Source organism: Corylus avellana, chromosome ca2, assembly GCF_901000735.1.
Source record: "Corylus avellana chromosome ca2, CavTom2PMs-1.0".
In the NCBI taxonomy this organism is placed as follows: domain Eukaryota; kingdom Viridiplantae; phylum Streptophyta; class Magnoliopsida; order Fagales; family Betulaceae; genus Corylus; species Corylus avellana.
This window is the reverse complement of record NC_081542.1, coordinates 44,485,564-44,500,437: the sequence shown is the minus strand read 5'-3', so window position 1 is coordinate 44,500,437 and position 14,874 is coordinate 44,485,564. Positions and strand designations below refer to the sequence as shown.

General features: G+C 36.0%; 2 protein-coding genes across 3 annotated transcripts; both read right to left on the bottom strand.

Annotated features, from left to right (window-relative positions):
• Positions 1 to 165: 165 nt before the first annotated feature.
• LOC132170379 (calmodulin-binding protein 60 C-like) lies at positions 166 to 6,378 on the bottom strand. 2 transcript variants are annotated; one of them, XM_059581342.1, is made up of 9 exons: positions 6,032 to 6,378; positions 5,481 to 5,626; positions 4,598 to 4,673; positions 4,241 to 4,299; positions 2,917 to 3,410; positions 2,664 to 2,824; positions 2,382 to 2,585; positions 1,711 to 1,951; positions 166 to 1,323 (listed from the first exon to the last, which is right to left on the bottom strand). In XM_059581342.1, exons 2-9 carry the CDS (start codon positions 5,591 to 5,593, stop codon positions 767 to 769), a joined length of 1,905 nt encoding a protein of 634 aa, XP_059437325.1. In that variant the 5' UTR covers positions 5,594 to 5,626; positions 6,032 to 6,378; the 3' UTR covers positions 166 to 766. The 2 variants fall into 2 exon arrangements, with proteins under 2 accessions (XP_059437325.1, XP_059437324.1); XM_059581341.1 differs by having other exon boundaries at positions 5,481 to 6,378.
• Positions 6,379 to 9,640: 3,262 nt separating this feature from the next.
• Positions 9,641 to 12,894, bottom strand: LOC132171380 (uncharacterized). Its single transcript, XM_059582681.1, has 4 exons — positions 12,715 to 12,894; positions 12,496 to 12,601; positions 10,803 to 10,923; positions 9,641 to 10,256 (listed from the first exon to the last, which is right to left on the bottom strand). Exons 1-4 carry the CDS (start codon positions 12,816 to 12,818, stop codon positions 10,003 to 10,005), a joined length of 585 nt encoding a protein of 194 aa, XP_059438664.1. The 5' UTR covers positions 12,819 to 12,894; the 3' UTR covers positions 9,641 to 10,002.
• Positions 12,895 to 14,874: the final 1,980 nt, after the last annotated feature.

Genomic DNA, 14,874 nt, shown 5'->3' with positions numbered 1-14,874 from the left:
TAGAAAATATATCTTCCTTCAATAATATTTCTTTTATTTGTTAGAAAATATATTCTAATAATAAAGCCTTCTGGTGCAACATAATTATGAAAACTTTCCCAAACCAATCAGAGCAAGCATGCAGGTAGCCCAGCACATAACAGTCAGTAAGGAGTCAACAAAACATGATCCGGCAATTTTATCACTAATTCACTACAATTAACTTATTGTTCTCCTGTCACAAGGCGACAACATACAAGGTAAAATAATTATGTTGGATTTCAACCAACATACTACAATTAAGAGCATAAGATACATTTCCTATTCAAACTAACACACAATTAATGTACCTACCACGGACCCTGGTCATTTCCAAATGTATTCAAAATGACCAATGCTAACTCTCACCTTTTGGAAGATTCCTTGCTAAAATCTTCTATCGCCGCCACGTCGGCAAACATCTTCGGTAGAAACAGCTCAGCTCTGTTGGTCTATGGTACTAGCAGGACAAGAATGTTGGGAGGACAACATTTTATGGGTACTTATTAACAGAAGATGGAAGCTTACTGTACAGGGTAGCAGTATACAGGAAACTGGTTAGCTCAGAGTCAAGCTCCACAGCCTCCACCCATCAATCTAAAGCCCAGGAATACAATCTTTTTCTTGTTTGACCAAGCCATGACCATTTCTTGTCATGTTACAAACTTCAGCATGATAGGAATTGGCAGGCAGGGAAGAAAAAGAATATTACATCAAAACCGGATCAGCTTTGCTTCTCAGACCATGTCTACGAATCATCCAACTCAACAAGCTGAGCCCGTCTCTCAGCAGCCCTCCTCCTAATAAAGATGCCCCATCTCAGGGCTGCCTTGAGCTTCAGCCACCCAACGACAGCTTTTCCTGATGAACGAGAACGGTCATCGTCAAAGTTGTAGTTCAGAGATGGGGTGCCCATGTGTGATGAATAAGGATATCCATCTTCAGTCATATTAACCGAGGCATGAGCATGGCCTCCCATGTTAAACATACGAAGCAGATGCTGCATGTCTTCATGTTCAAGCATTTCATGACTTCTCATACGAATCTCTTCCTCTGGGAAATAGTCTTCGACTCCCCTGTAAGAAGAAAGATTGGATGCACCAACGGTGGTCTGGAAGCCCGATGTGGACGGCTGTGTTGTACCAAGGGCCAGTACATTTTCACTTCTTGGAATTTGGGCTTGGTGGGAAGCACTGATCAGAGGGTTCTGTAGAGGAAATGAAGCGCCATCAAACTGAATAGGAGCATTGAGATTTACATTCTGAGACTGTAGCGAGAATCTGGTTGCCATGCTATCATTGTATCCTAGAGAGAGAGAGAGAGAGAGAGAGAGAGCATATATCAGATACCAAATAGAAGAGCTAATGCAGGCACAAGCTTGGTCTTATAGGTATAATGAAAGGCTTAAAAACAGACACCGACATCCACAATGAAAAGTCATTCTAAAAGGGTTGCTAAGAGCAATTAATACTGTATATACACATCAAATAGCTCAGTATTCTTCATGTCATGCCACCTCTCTAAATTTTTTTTAAAAAAAAAAATCAATAAGTGAGCCAAATTAAAACATTTCGAATTATTATTTTTTTTCCATTTGTTGAAACAGTGTAACACTATTGTAATTGTTATGCATATACCCACCAACCAAAATGTAATAAAAAATTATTATGATTTATAACAAAATTTATATACCTCCAACTGTAAGGCCTGCTGAATCCACAGAAGGATGCTCTGAAGGAACTGGAACGGGTAGGCTTGGCAGGGTGAACTGCTGATCAAACAGGTTTGAATAATCTTGTGAGTTCATTGGGACCTCAGTTTGAGAAGCACCTGGACTTTTATTCTGCCTAAAGTTCAGAAGTGACTGGCTATCATACTCTATAACATGCATCCAATTGTCGTATGCCTTCTTCACCAAGGTGTCCACGTAGACCTGCATGAAACAAAATCAATCTCAGTTTCCAAACTTCATCCTTTTTCCCACAACCTAGAAAATTTTACCCAATATTTTACGGTTCTGAGTTTTTTTCCCCTTTTAGAGATAAAGGAGAAATATTCCAAACCTCGTATTCTATAGTATTACAAGCCCATAGGAAACTAGAAAGGGCATGACATGAAAGTTGGAATTGGGGAAGATAGGGTAATTATTGTTATGTACATTCTAATAAAACTTGCTTATGGATTAACTTCTTCCACAATTGAATAGATTCCTCCAATGTGTAAAAAGATACCAATATAGACAAATTATGGAGCAGTAAAGATTAGTCGGATTACAATGCTTGAGAGTAACATTAGTGAACCACTAGATGGAATACAAATCAAAATGACCATCCAAATTGTATAAGACTGAGATAAACTATTACCTTCTGATTTTCTGAAAGAGAATCAGCTGGGTGATATTCTCCATTGGCAATCAAGCCACAGAACTCATAGATATTGTTGAAAATAACACCAACATTCCTCTCATCTTCAGGATAGTACACATAAAGTTTCCCACTTAGAGCACAAGTTTTTGCATGCTCTACAAGAACATCCCACATCTTATTCGACATGCCACTTCCAAGAATCTGCAACATAAGAATAAAAAAATAAGTGGAAACTGCAATATACGAATTTGAATTTTACAAGCAAATCAGCATTCTTACATTCCGCAATCTCTGCGAGTCTCTAACCACAAGTCTCAGGAAGTCTTCAACTGTATAAATTCCAGCTTTGTTCAGCCTCTTGTGGAATGACCCATCTTTGCCAATTTTCTCCAATCTCCAAACCTCATCATTTAATGCAGGTGGATAATGTTTCTTGTATACTGTAAAATAAAAAGTTACAAATTTACAATTGTTCCAACAGACACGTGCATGTTGTATGGAATAAAACTATTGGTGCTAATTATGAACTCACACTCTCCCCGGTGATCCTTAACAGTGAATGCTTCTGTTTTTGCTTCACGTATCCGAGTGCCCTCACAATAGCCTGTGGCAACCTTAAGTCCTAGCCTGAACTTCCTGCTCCTTATCCAGCTTGAGTTGTCAGTAAATGTTAGATCACCTAGTGTTCCTACACCATCCTTCAGTGTCACTTGCAAATCCCCAGTCAGAAGTGGCCTCTTTCCTTCGCGCTCTTTCACTACATGACCCTCAAAATCTTCTCGAGTCCAGTTATCATCATCCTCATTATTGAAATCACCTTCAAGCACAACAACATCTAGCTTCACCGAGGATTCTGGACCCGATATGACAGTGTTCCTTGTATTTGCATCAATCAAAATAACATGAATTGCAGCACCTTGCTCCCCTTCTACTTTTCCACCAGTAAAAAGAGGAAGCGACAGCCTGGAACTGAAAAGTAGTTGCAAGTTTTTCCCATCAGGCCCTTCTATACGTTTAGGAGAAGTCCTGCATTTTCACAATCATTAGACGATAAAGTAATAACATGGGTGCATCATTAGTAATTCAAACAATCACACTATTGCAACAAAGTTAGATGTGGTCAAAAGCCAAGATTAACAGATAAATGGGAGAAAAGCTGAAAAAGAAAATTATGTAGCTAACAAATATTCAGATCCAGACCCAGTGAAATTTGGCTCAAAAGCATGTCATGATCAATCAAGTTTTCAGATTATTACACTACAGGATCTAAGCCTCACATCACCCCTCCATGCCAATTTATAGCAAGAGCTAAGACCAGTTGGTGGCAAGAGAGGGGCTTAACATGAACCAAGGACAAAAGCAATCCATGGGTTGGATAGCCCACAATATATGATATGGAGCTAAAACTTCAGCAATCAAGAAGTAAACCTCCAGGATCAAAAATCCACTAAACAAAGAGCAAATAAGGCTAGTGGATTAAGATGCCAACTAAGAGGTGTCTGCTTTTCTTTATCTTGTTTTTTACATTTTTTCTATCCGCTAAATATTAAGATTTAGAATTGTTTTTCTCTCTCCTTTTTTTGGCGGTAATCTGACCCCATCTACAACAACCATGGAGTGATGATGCTGACACAACCCAGAACACAGAAGCACAAAATAAAGCCTAATACTGGATCTTTCATTTCATCCAGTTGAAGATACAACAGAACAGTGTTGAAAGTCACACATAACAAGAACATTTATTTTTTATCAACAGACCAAATACAGAATTCATCTGAGAATTCAAAAAGTAAAATTATATTTTATTACTACTTTAGTGAGCTTAGCAACAAAAAGAAGAACAATGATAATAATACCTCCCAGTAAGTTTGGCAGCGCCTAGTTTTGCTAAAGCACGCTCCACTTCTTCACTAACCTGTTCAGCGGTAAATGCAAGAAACATTAAAATCATGCAAAAAAAAAGTATAAATTAATATATCATTTGCTTTTGTGTGAGATGCATTGAAAAAAATATTTATTAAAGCCTTTAAGAGAAATAAATATCAAATAATTTTATTCTGCTGTCCTGGATAGGTTAAAAGAAGGCCATTTAACAAACTGACTGGGCAGCTGATTGATTCAATTAATCACTTCATGATGAAACACAATAAGGAAGATATCCTATATCGTTCATGGAGAGTAACAAAATCCAGAAGAAAGTTAATTTATCATACAACTCTCCGAAGAATAGGCTCCAATGTCGAACAAAGTTTCTGGAGACTATCCACCTTTAGGGCTTCGACAATTACACTGCATCAAAATTAAAACTTTCAATTAACTTATCTGAAGGCCATCAACATTGCATGGGAAAGAAACTCAGCTATAACAATTGAAAAAACAAAACTCCAAAATATTACTGTTCAGAAGTAGAAGTTCAAAATTCAATTGATAGTTTCAGGTAGATAAGGAATGATGTTTTACAGACACATGTGTGTGTGTGTGTGTGTGTGTAACCCAAAAATATATATTAGAAGCATAAAGAATCTGAAAAAAAAACTAGGTAAACCGATTTTACATAATATTACAAAATAATCAAATATAAATTCAAAATTTTAAAACAGAATAAATTCAGACACCCCTATGTTATACAGTTGGCACATCCAGCACCACAACCTTGAAAGCAGCATGATTTGGTGCTCTATTCTGATGAGTCATGAGCTACTCATAACGTCAAAATCAGTTCGACATATAACCCTTTTTCTAAGTTCACAATACCAACTTATTGCCAAGATCAAAATTATCAACAAAGTTTACAACTTTTTATTACTTTATAATTAACAACCAATCTAGAGCCAAGTTATTTTTGCTACAACTCATAGAGTCCAATTAATTTGATGAAAATGTTTTCTTGGTTAAGTTACCATGAACGAACTTTACATTTCTTGTTCAAGTAGAACCATAGAAGCAACAAACCCTTCAGGCCAAAAGATCACACCAAGAACTCCAAACCAACGCAGTATTTCAGCTAAAAACGCAACCAATTTAACAAAAGTACGAAGCAAAATTTGAACAAGATGAATAGAAATTTCAGTTTCTGAGAAAGAGAAAAAGATATACCTAGCTAAAGCAGGTCGCTTCCTATCAGGCTGGCCTTCTTCAGCTGAAGTTGAATCCAAACCTCGCTTCTCCCTCACCATACTGTTTGATCTTTCTATATACCTCGTTTGCATTTTCAATGACACCAAACTAACCGCCCTGTTTGGCTGTTGGGAAAGTATAAGAAACTTACACAATATGAACTTTCCAGTTACAAAACTTTGACTCAAAACTCCTCTCTATTTCTAAAAACAAACAAACAAAGAGCGAAACTCGAGAACGCAATTTCTTTCTTTCTTTTTTTCTTTTTCTCAGCAACCAAAGCTTTATCCAAAGGAGAAACTCTAACAAAACAATAAACAACCACCTTTCCAACTACATAATAACAAACTTGTTGCTTCGACTTCAACTTTCACTCTCTAGAAACAAACAAACCCAAAAACACTCGAGAATTCGATTTTCTTTTCTTTTCCTTTCCTTTCTCAGCAACCAAACGCAGGTTGAAATCCAAAGGAGAAAGTCTAACAAAACAATAAACAATAGCCTTTCCAACTAAATAATAGTAAACTTACTACTTTGACTTCAACCTTCAAGCTCTAGCTAGAAAGCAACAAAAAGAAACACACTCGAGCACTCCGTTTCTTTTTATTTTCCTCCGCTTTCCCTGCAACCAAACTGAGGTTTGGGAATCCAAGGGAGAACAAAACTTTGTCTCGGATTCGAGTGGATGAGAAAGCAAAAGACAATGAAAGAAAAGTAAAAGGCGAGCGCGAAAAGTGAAAAGCCTGCGAGAAAAATTAGGAGAGCCTTGTGGTTTTTGAGTATCCAAGAAGCTTCGCCGAAGTGTCTGCGAATTTTCGCTGATACAACGCTTTTTGGCAATCTGACTCGGAAGGTGGCTCTCCCTCTCTCTCTCTCTCTCTATATATATTTTGTTTGTCCGAGTGCACACAGTGACGGCTTCAACAGTGGCGAATCTCTTAGTGGTGGTTGGACGGTGGGCTGAGATCTTCCTGAGCAGGGAATCGGGGGATCCGGGCCGTTGGATTGATGAAGCTTGGGAATATATTCAATTTCTTATATGACCGTACATGTCGGGGATGGGGATAGATGTTTGTGTGTGGGTCAGGACTGGGGAGCGAGTGTGCGCTGGTAATGGCAGCCGTTGGATTTGAGATTTTTGTTGGTTTCGTTGGCCTAACCCAGAAAACGAAAGCGGAAAGGACAAGGAAAGAGAAATGTCCCATAAAGAGGAAGGAAAAGATTAAGGAATCAAATTTCAAATTTACTTTTCTTCCGACCCAAATATATAATATAAAATACATTTTCTTCCTTTCTCTTTCTGTTCGGAAAGCATTCTCTGATATTTTCGTTGTGACACACGCCTTCGACCGGTTAACATGGATAATGTGGTAGAACACAACGGCCAAAGGGTAGAACTAGTACAGTTTTTAATATATATATATATATATATATATATAGTTTACATCATACTACCACGCCTTAATATAGTTTATAAGTCAATTATTTAAATAAGTATAATAATTTACATGCTGACATAACAATTTAAATGATATTTATCTATCATTTTATTAAGATTTAAGGGTGTGTTTGGAAATGATATTTTAAACCAAATTGCAGAAAATGATTTGTTTAAGATTGCATTTTAAAAAATATATATATGCGTTTTCAAATTGCAAGTAATGAGGTACTTTTTTGAAAACACATAATTTTAAAGGTTAAATTGCGATTTTAAAAGTCAAATAGTGATTTTACCAAATGCTTAACTGCGTTTTTAAAAGTTATATTTTCAAGTCACACTTTTTAAAATCACAAACCCAAACAGACCCTAAGATATAAACTGCGATGCAATAATCTACTTTAACTGTTATTTTCATAAAATCTAAAGAATAGTACAAAATAAAGTGTGTTATGGTAAAAGTAAAAATTATTTGTCATGTTACACACCATTAAATTTATGAACTAGATGACACATAAATTTAATGGCAATTTCACATATTCAATAAATAAATAAAAAAAAAAAACTGGTTTAAAAAATAAATAAATTGTAAAGTCCTCTTAACCCTATCAAACTACCACTTCAAATTATCAATTACGACAATCTACCCTCCAAACTATCAAAATAATGACAATATACCCGAAGTACAGGAGTAATTCTAAATGGTATACTTGTATTTTACTAAAAATAATGTGACTATTAAAATTACTCTTAGATCAAAACTTAATAATAATCTATAATAAACTTAATAGTAATTTTAATAACTACGATAATAAACCTTCTAAAATTACAAACTACTGGGGTCGTGGTATCCCCACCTCGTCTTTTTGGGACAGAAAAGATCCATCATCATCACTCCACGTAATCATCAACCTTTGCTGGACGAAAAAAGAAAAAGATAAAAAAAGGTCCCAAGCACAGAAAAGATCCTCTGCATTATTATCGATGGAAAACGAGATTTACTCGAGGTATAAGATTGGAGCAAAAGGCACAGCAGCGATTGGCCGACGAAAGATAGGGCATGAATGAATGAATCTAATGTCACCTTGTTACAAAAAAAAATGTCACCTGTCACAACCCCACGTGGTCCACTATAACGCTCCAGGCGTCTTTGCGGCACAAGCATTTGACCCCTCGTTGTTCCTTCTTTTTTTTTCATGTCACTGTTTTGACTGGAAAAAAGTATAGGTAAAATTCATCCAGTAATTGCCCAGATAAAAAGTATAGGTAATTAAAATCATCCTCTATGAATAATTGATTATTCATGATAAATTTATACTTTCATTTCCATATGCTTTGTAATTACTAAAAAATAAACAAAAAATACCTTTGAAACGACGAAATAGGACCAGGCCCAACCCCATTTTACTCTAACTACTACCCAAAGAAGATAAGGGTTAAATGTCCTCTCACATGAAACATTATACGTAACCGGGATAGAACCAAACATACCCGCCTAATAATTCTAGACTCAAGAACATTTAGGCTTTCGGTGGGGTAGTTGGAGTAACAAACCGCATTCTCTCTATAATTTTTTTCTTTTTATCTAAATAACATTAAGAAAAACTTTAAGAGGAGAGAAGATCTAGATCTAAATCTTCCCTCATCCCCTTTCATGGTAGCAGTGCTCAGCTCCACCGGTCTTCATTTCTAGCGGGTAGCTTTAGATCTAGTTCGTAGATCTAAATCAAGATCTAGTCTCTTCAAACTTAGATTTGATAGTTTTCTTCAGCCAAAACATGTCTTTTAAAGGGATGTCTACGATGCTGTGCTTCTCCATTGCTGCTTGTGGAGGTTTTTGTTTATTTATTTATTTATTTTTAATTTTATGGTCTTAGTCATTGGGCTAAGGACGTGAATAATGCTTTTGGCTTTCGGGTCGAGAGGGGAATGGTTTGGGTATGAGTATTTTGCTCATACCTGGGAAATGGCTTCCTGTGCTCCTGGAAGGAGTCTGCGTTAGCAGATTTGTTCTATAATCTGAATATCGGGCTAGGATAGCGGATGTTTGACGTCATAGATTGGTTTTTCATTGTAAGATCTGTTATATTTTCGATTTTTTGACGTGTAATCTTTTAACTTCAACTATAATTTTGCAGAACTGTATGTTATGTGATTATAAGAGTTTTTATGCTCCTGACCACTATTAATGAAATCAAATTGATTTTCTCTAAAAAAATAATAATAATAATTCTAGACTCCAATGTCAACAAACCCTTTTTTTTTTCTTTTTTTTTTAATTCAAAGCGAGGAAAAGAGGAATAATGTCAACATACCCTAGTAACACAATCAATTGGATAAGGATCATCTTTATTTTATGAGCAAGATTTCAAATTGATATATTGTCGTTTTTAAAAAGACTAGATGACAAACATTGTCGTTTTTAAAAAGACTAGATGACAAACATTGTCGTGTCGTCATGTATATAATTAGATGCATCGTCATGTATATAATTAGATGCACCAATTTTATATCATGAAGTGTCTATTTCATTTGAAATTGAGGAATCCTATTCCCAAGGGCTTGGACGAAAGTGCAACGTGTTCAAAGAGATTCTTGGAAAGTGACTAATGCAGAGGGCAACAAGACGCACATTAAATTAGATCAAACACCCGATACGGATATAGAGGACAAACAACTCAGCAAAAGAACAGCAGCAGCATACGGCTATAACCATATTTTCATGATACGGTAAAGGGGAAAAATAATCCACTACAACACTATTGTGAAGGTTCCAAGTAAAGCCAAGAGTGAAATTAGGCTCACTCACTTCACAACAAAATCCATGATAAACATTATGCATAAAACAAGGTCGGCAGCTCAGCTATCATTATACCAAACACTATTGTGAAGGTTCCCAGAAAAGCCAAGAGTGGAATTAGGCTCACTCTTCGACACAAAATCCCGTGATAAACAGTATACATAAAATAAGGTTGGCAGCTCAGCTAGCTATCATATACCAAAACCTTGCACAGCAAAGCTCATTAATTTTAATTTTATGATCAGGATGATCCAGACAGACGGCTATCTTGTTTTTTTGTTCTTTTTCTTTCCCTTCTTTCTGTCTCTTTTATTCTGAGGCTTTGGGCGTGATTTTGGTTTCGCAACTCTCTTGAATGCTTGCTTCTTAGTCACAGGCACATTGTGCTTCTTATCAGCTCCAATTAATTGGGGCACTGCTATCTGTGTTTTGTCAATTGGAAAGGTTTCTTCTGCAGGAGAGATCTCACTTGTTGTCACTGTGACTTTCGTGTTGCCATGGTCATACGTTGTTGTCCCTTTCAAAGAATACCCAAATGTTAAAAGGAGTAAAACACATAAACTTGTATTACATACAGAATACTCCACTGCATATCTAACAATACATAATTGAGGGGGGGAAATTGCAGTAGATTCATATCCCACTTGCTCCGAGTCAGCACAGAGGAAAGTTAGAGCATCCAGAGTGGAATTAAATGAGTCATCAAAGTACTCATGCCCCACCTTCCGGCGCTCTTACCTTGGATTAATAACAATGATGTGGTTATCGCATGTAATTTTCACAAATTTTCCCAATTCAAAAGTGGCTCTCAGCGCCAGCTTTGTTGCTAATATCAGAAGAATGTCTTCTGTTAAGATTTTAATCCAGAGAAGTGATCACAGTTTAGATCCACAACTATACTACTAAATCAGTAGACCCCCTTAGACCACAGAAGCATTGGCAAGTGGCCTGGCAGCCCATAAGTACTGGATCCAGCAGGCATGAGTGCTTTATAATGAGTACTGACAAACAAAATTAGCTTATAAATGTTTGAATCCAGCGGATTGGAGAGTTTGAAAAATACCAGAAATAGATGGAATTGGCTCATTTTCCTCATCCTCTCCTTGGCAGTCATCATTCTCATCAAGTGCTGAACCAGTGGCTGGTGGAGCTCCACCATAGACCATTTCTCTTTCCAGTTTCCTCTGTAACATATAGTAGAGATATAACAATTAAAACCTACTTACCCACAAAAAAGAAGAGAAAAGAAAAAGACTATTAAAACCTAAATTAAACTACATAAGCCAATTTATAACAATTTGATGGCTATGTTTGTTATTAAAAAAAATAAATTAAAAAATTAAAGAAAAAAAAAAGCTTGTCTTTTGTTTTATACTCTCAAAACAAAAACATTATCAAACAACCCAAACTATAAAATACTTAAACAGTTTTCATCTATATGTCGCATCAAAACATTTTTTTAAACTAAAAACAAAACAAAAAAGTCCCCCAAAACACATTATCAAACAATACCAATAATCCACAATGCCACGAGTGATACATATATGGCACAACACGTAAAAAAAGATAAGAAGGAATCTTGAAAACCATGATGAGATGTATGAATATTGGCAGGAAGGACCAACCACTAAGTTAATCCGTCACAACCTTCCTGGCCCGCTTCCCTGTTTTTTTTAATGAATACCCTCTCCCCTCTGCCTTCTATGTCAATATCCTCCAAGGAACTTTTCCATTAAAAGAAGATGTTTTGAGGCTTTTAACAGCCAAAAATCCCTAGGGTTTAAACCCTCGCATTATGTTGCTCCTAATAAGTTGAACAGTTGCCAAATGTACAGCATCTGGCAAAGTGGGCATCATGGCTTGATACTCTACTAACTCTTATTTAATGGAAATGTGACAGTGGGTTTACAGATGAAAGTATTCAGGCACAAAGTTAAGTTTTGTGAATGGTATATAGTGTCGGGTTGTATAGTTCATGTCTCTGCCTATATCAAATTCTCATTTTTTTTTTATACCACTTCTACTCTCAATTGTTTCTTTTGTTTTTTTATGGATGAATATATTTCAATAAAATCATACACTCCACATAAATCTCCCTAACAAAAATAGCAGATTTGACCGTATTAAAATGTTTATACCTAAAAAGCAAGGAATGATTTGGACATTCGATTGACAATAAGTCAATGTTATACATCAAATTACATCTCAATGTGGCTACATCGTGTGAATGGCCTAACCATTGATCCAAAGCCCTAGGATTATTAGATACTGATTTGGTTAAATCCTTAACCCTTTAAGATCGTACCATTCTATCCCACTTTCAAATCCGTAGTCCACAACGGCTCACTCTATCGACATTGACCTTATAGTAGCCGTTTTTCTTTTAGCAACTCTGGTCCGTATTCAATGACTTAACACTATGCTCATACATGATTTCAACACACCTATGATGTCATCCCAATTGTTAAGGCTAAACCATTGATCCAAAAAGCTCTAAGATTGTTGGGTACTGATTTAGTTAAACCTTTAACCCGAGTGAAGTATCGTAACACATCGCTATGACGAAATAACACAGATTTCTTAATTAGTACTTAATCTGAACCACTTTTGCATGAAAATATTGGCTCATTGCGTATATTCTAACAAAATACAACTTATATAAAAACTTAAATGACTAATTTCACTACCCAAAAACACGATAAAGCATCTAACTTCGAAAAAAAGAAAAAACCCCGAAACTTAATGCAAAAAGTAACCTTTTTTCGCTGCTCAATACGCTTTCGCCTCTGCGCCTCCCCTTGCTGCTTCTGTGCTTCCTTTCTCCTTTTCTTCTTCCTCTTATGAAACCCACCCACAAAGTCGCTTCCCATGCCAAAAACCCCAAATCAAACAAAAACTAACAATACTAATTCTCCAACCTCACAAAAAAAAAAAAAAAAAAGAAGCAAATTTCGGGTTTGCTTTAAACATAGTACCTAAGATCTTTCTCATCGAAAGTGACTGCGACAGCTTTGTTCTTGAGAGCCCTCTTCTTTATGTGCCGGCCTCGGGGGCGTGCGACTTCAATTAATCCTTCCATTGCAGCCTCAGAGCTCGCTGCTGTGGCTGGTGTACTTGAGTTCGCTGCTACGCTAAATTGCAGGGCTTGTGGTAAAATAGGCCGGTTCGGGTTGGTGATTTGGGTGGGTTTAGTTTGGGTATTATAAGATTATTATTAGGTCCACCCTACAACAAATGAATGGGTTTTAGATGATGATGGGCTACACATATTAAAAGGTTGCACTGTACATCACCCACCCAAATCACCAACCCGAACCGGTTGGGGGCGGACCAACGCCTTGGGGTGAGGCCCAATGTTCCCCAAAATTTTCAAAAGTTGTCAAAAAGTATATTTATTTTATAAATTTGTCATCCCAAAATAATACTTTTGTCCTCCTAAAATAATATTTGTACCCCCTTTAATTTTTTTTTTTAAAGTTTTACCCCCCTCTTCCAATATAAAAGAAAAAACCTAAAATACCCTCCTACTTATTTAGTTTTCCTCCATATTCTATCTAATTCACTAGAAACTCAACTTGATTTGGGACTCTGAGCGGTTATTCTTGATATAATATATTGTGTGAGATTTGATATTATGGGAATGAAAATATACTAGCATTAATTGTAATTGATAAAATCAAATCATAATTCAATATATTCTCTCAAATTCATTCTCCCTATAAATAGAGACCATTTATATTGTAAAATGATCCATTGAATAAAAAAGTAATGTAGCCCTGGCTTTATCTGTGAACACGTAAGCATCGTTTATTTTATATTTTATTTCTGCTTTTATTTTTATTTGTATTTTGTTCATCGTATTGTAATCAGAGCATTTTCCATATGAGACTTCTTTTCCTTTCACTAGGTTTTAGATTTTTCTTCTATAGTGAAAGTGATTAACCAATTTACTATTCACACTATAAACTTTGTTTATTATTATTAATATTTATTTAATAAATAAATGTGTATATAAAAAAATAAATAATTAAATTAAAAATTTATATATTTTGCCAACGTCTATAGGAGATGCTCTTAAAAGCATTGTCCCTAGCTTGCTTCAACGCTTACGAAAATAAAGCCCAGCTCAAATGAGATTGTCATCTTCTTCCTCATCGGGGCTGACAGATGTTGCAGATCGAGAATGTTGCCACATGAAGGCCGTGATTCCTCTTTAGGTATGCGGCAGTTGAACGAGCGGATGATTTCATTGACGTTGAGATCCCTTGAATTACGCCGGTGATGAGGATCTGCTGCTGCCCGCTGCTATGGCAAGTATTTTTTTATGGGGTGTAGTAATTTTTAACACACTCGCGTGCTTAAATAATAAGCACGCCGGTGTTAAAATATTATTAAAATAATATTTAAACAGTTAAAAAATAAAATAAAATAATATTTTAATACCAGCATACTTATTGTTCAAGTACGTAAATGTACTAAAAATCACTACTCATTTATGGGATGTAAATATCGGAATAGTCGACATATTGGGTTTGCTTGTCTTACATTCTTAAGTGTTTTTCTTATGGTGTTTACTGCAACGTAATAAGGATCCTTGCTTTTAAAAATAAAAAAAAATAATAAAAAAAAAAAAAAGACAGTTGACCATCTCTTAGCTAGTTAGCTATTTGTTAGCACAGTCATTATTTGGTCTATTGTCATTTGTTGACCCATACGGATTTTTGATCCTTTGTTTGCCCAATATATTTGGCCATTGTTGTATTGTCATTTTAGGCTTATAGATCGCCTTTATTTCAGCCTTTTGTTGGCTTTCATCTTAATTCATAGTTGGCCTTATTTTGAAGATTTTTTTGGCATATTGTTGTTAGAGGCCCAATTCCGTTTGCCGCCAAATGTTGTCAACTTTTTTTTTTTTTTTTGAAATGGGATTCAATTACTTCATTAAAAATCAAGGTTTCTCAGACATTACAATTTCCCGAATACATAAAGGGGTAATGCCCCTCCATTGGTGCTCTTCATCCAATTGCAACGCCGCCTTGGCCAATTTGTCTGCTGCCGAGTTTGCTGCCCTTCGAACGTGAGTGGCTCGCCAAGCACTGCAGCCGCCCAGGAGTATCTTCACATCATCTAGCAAT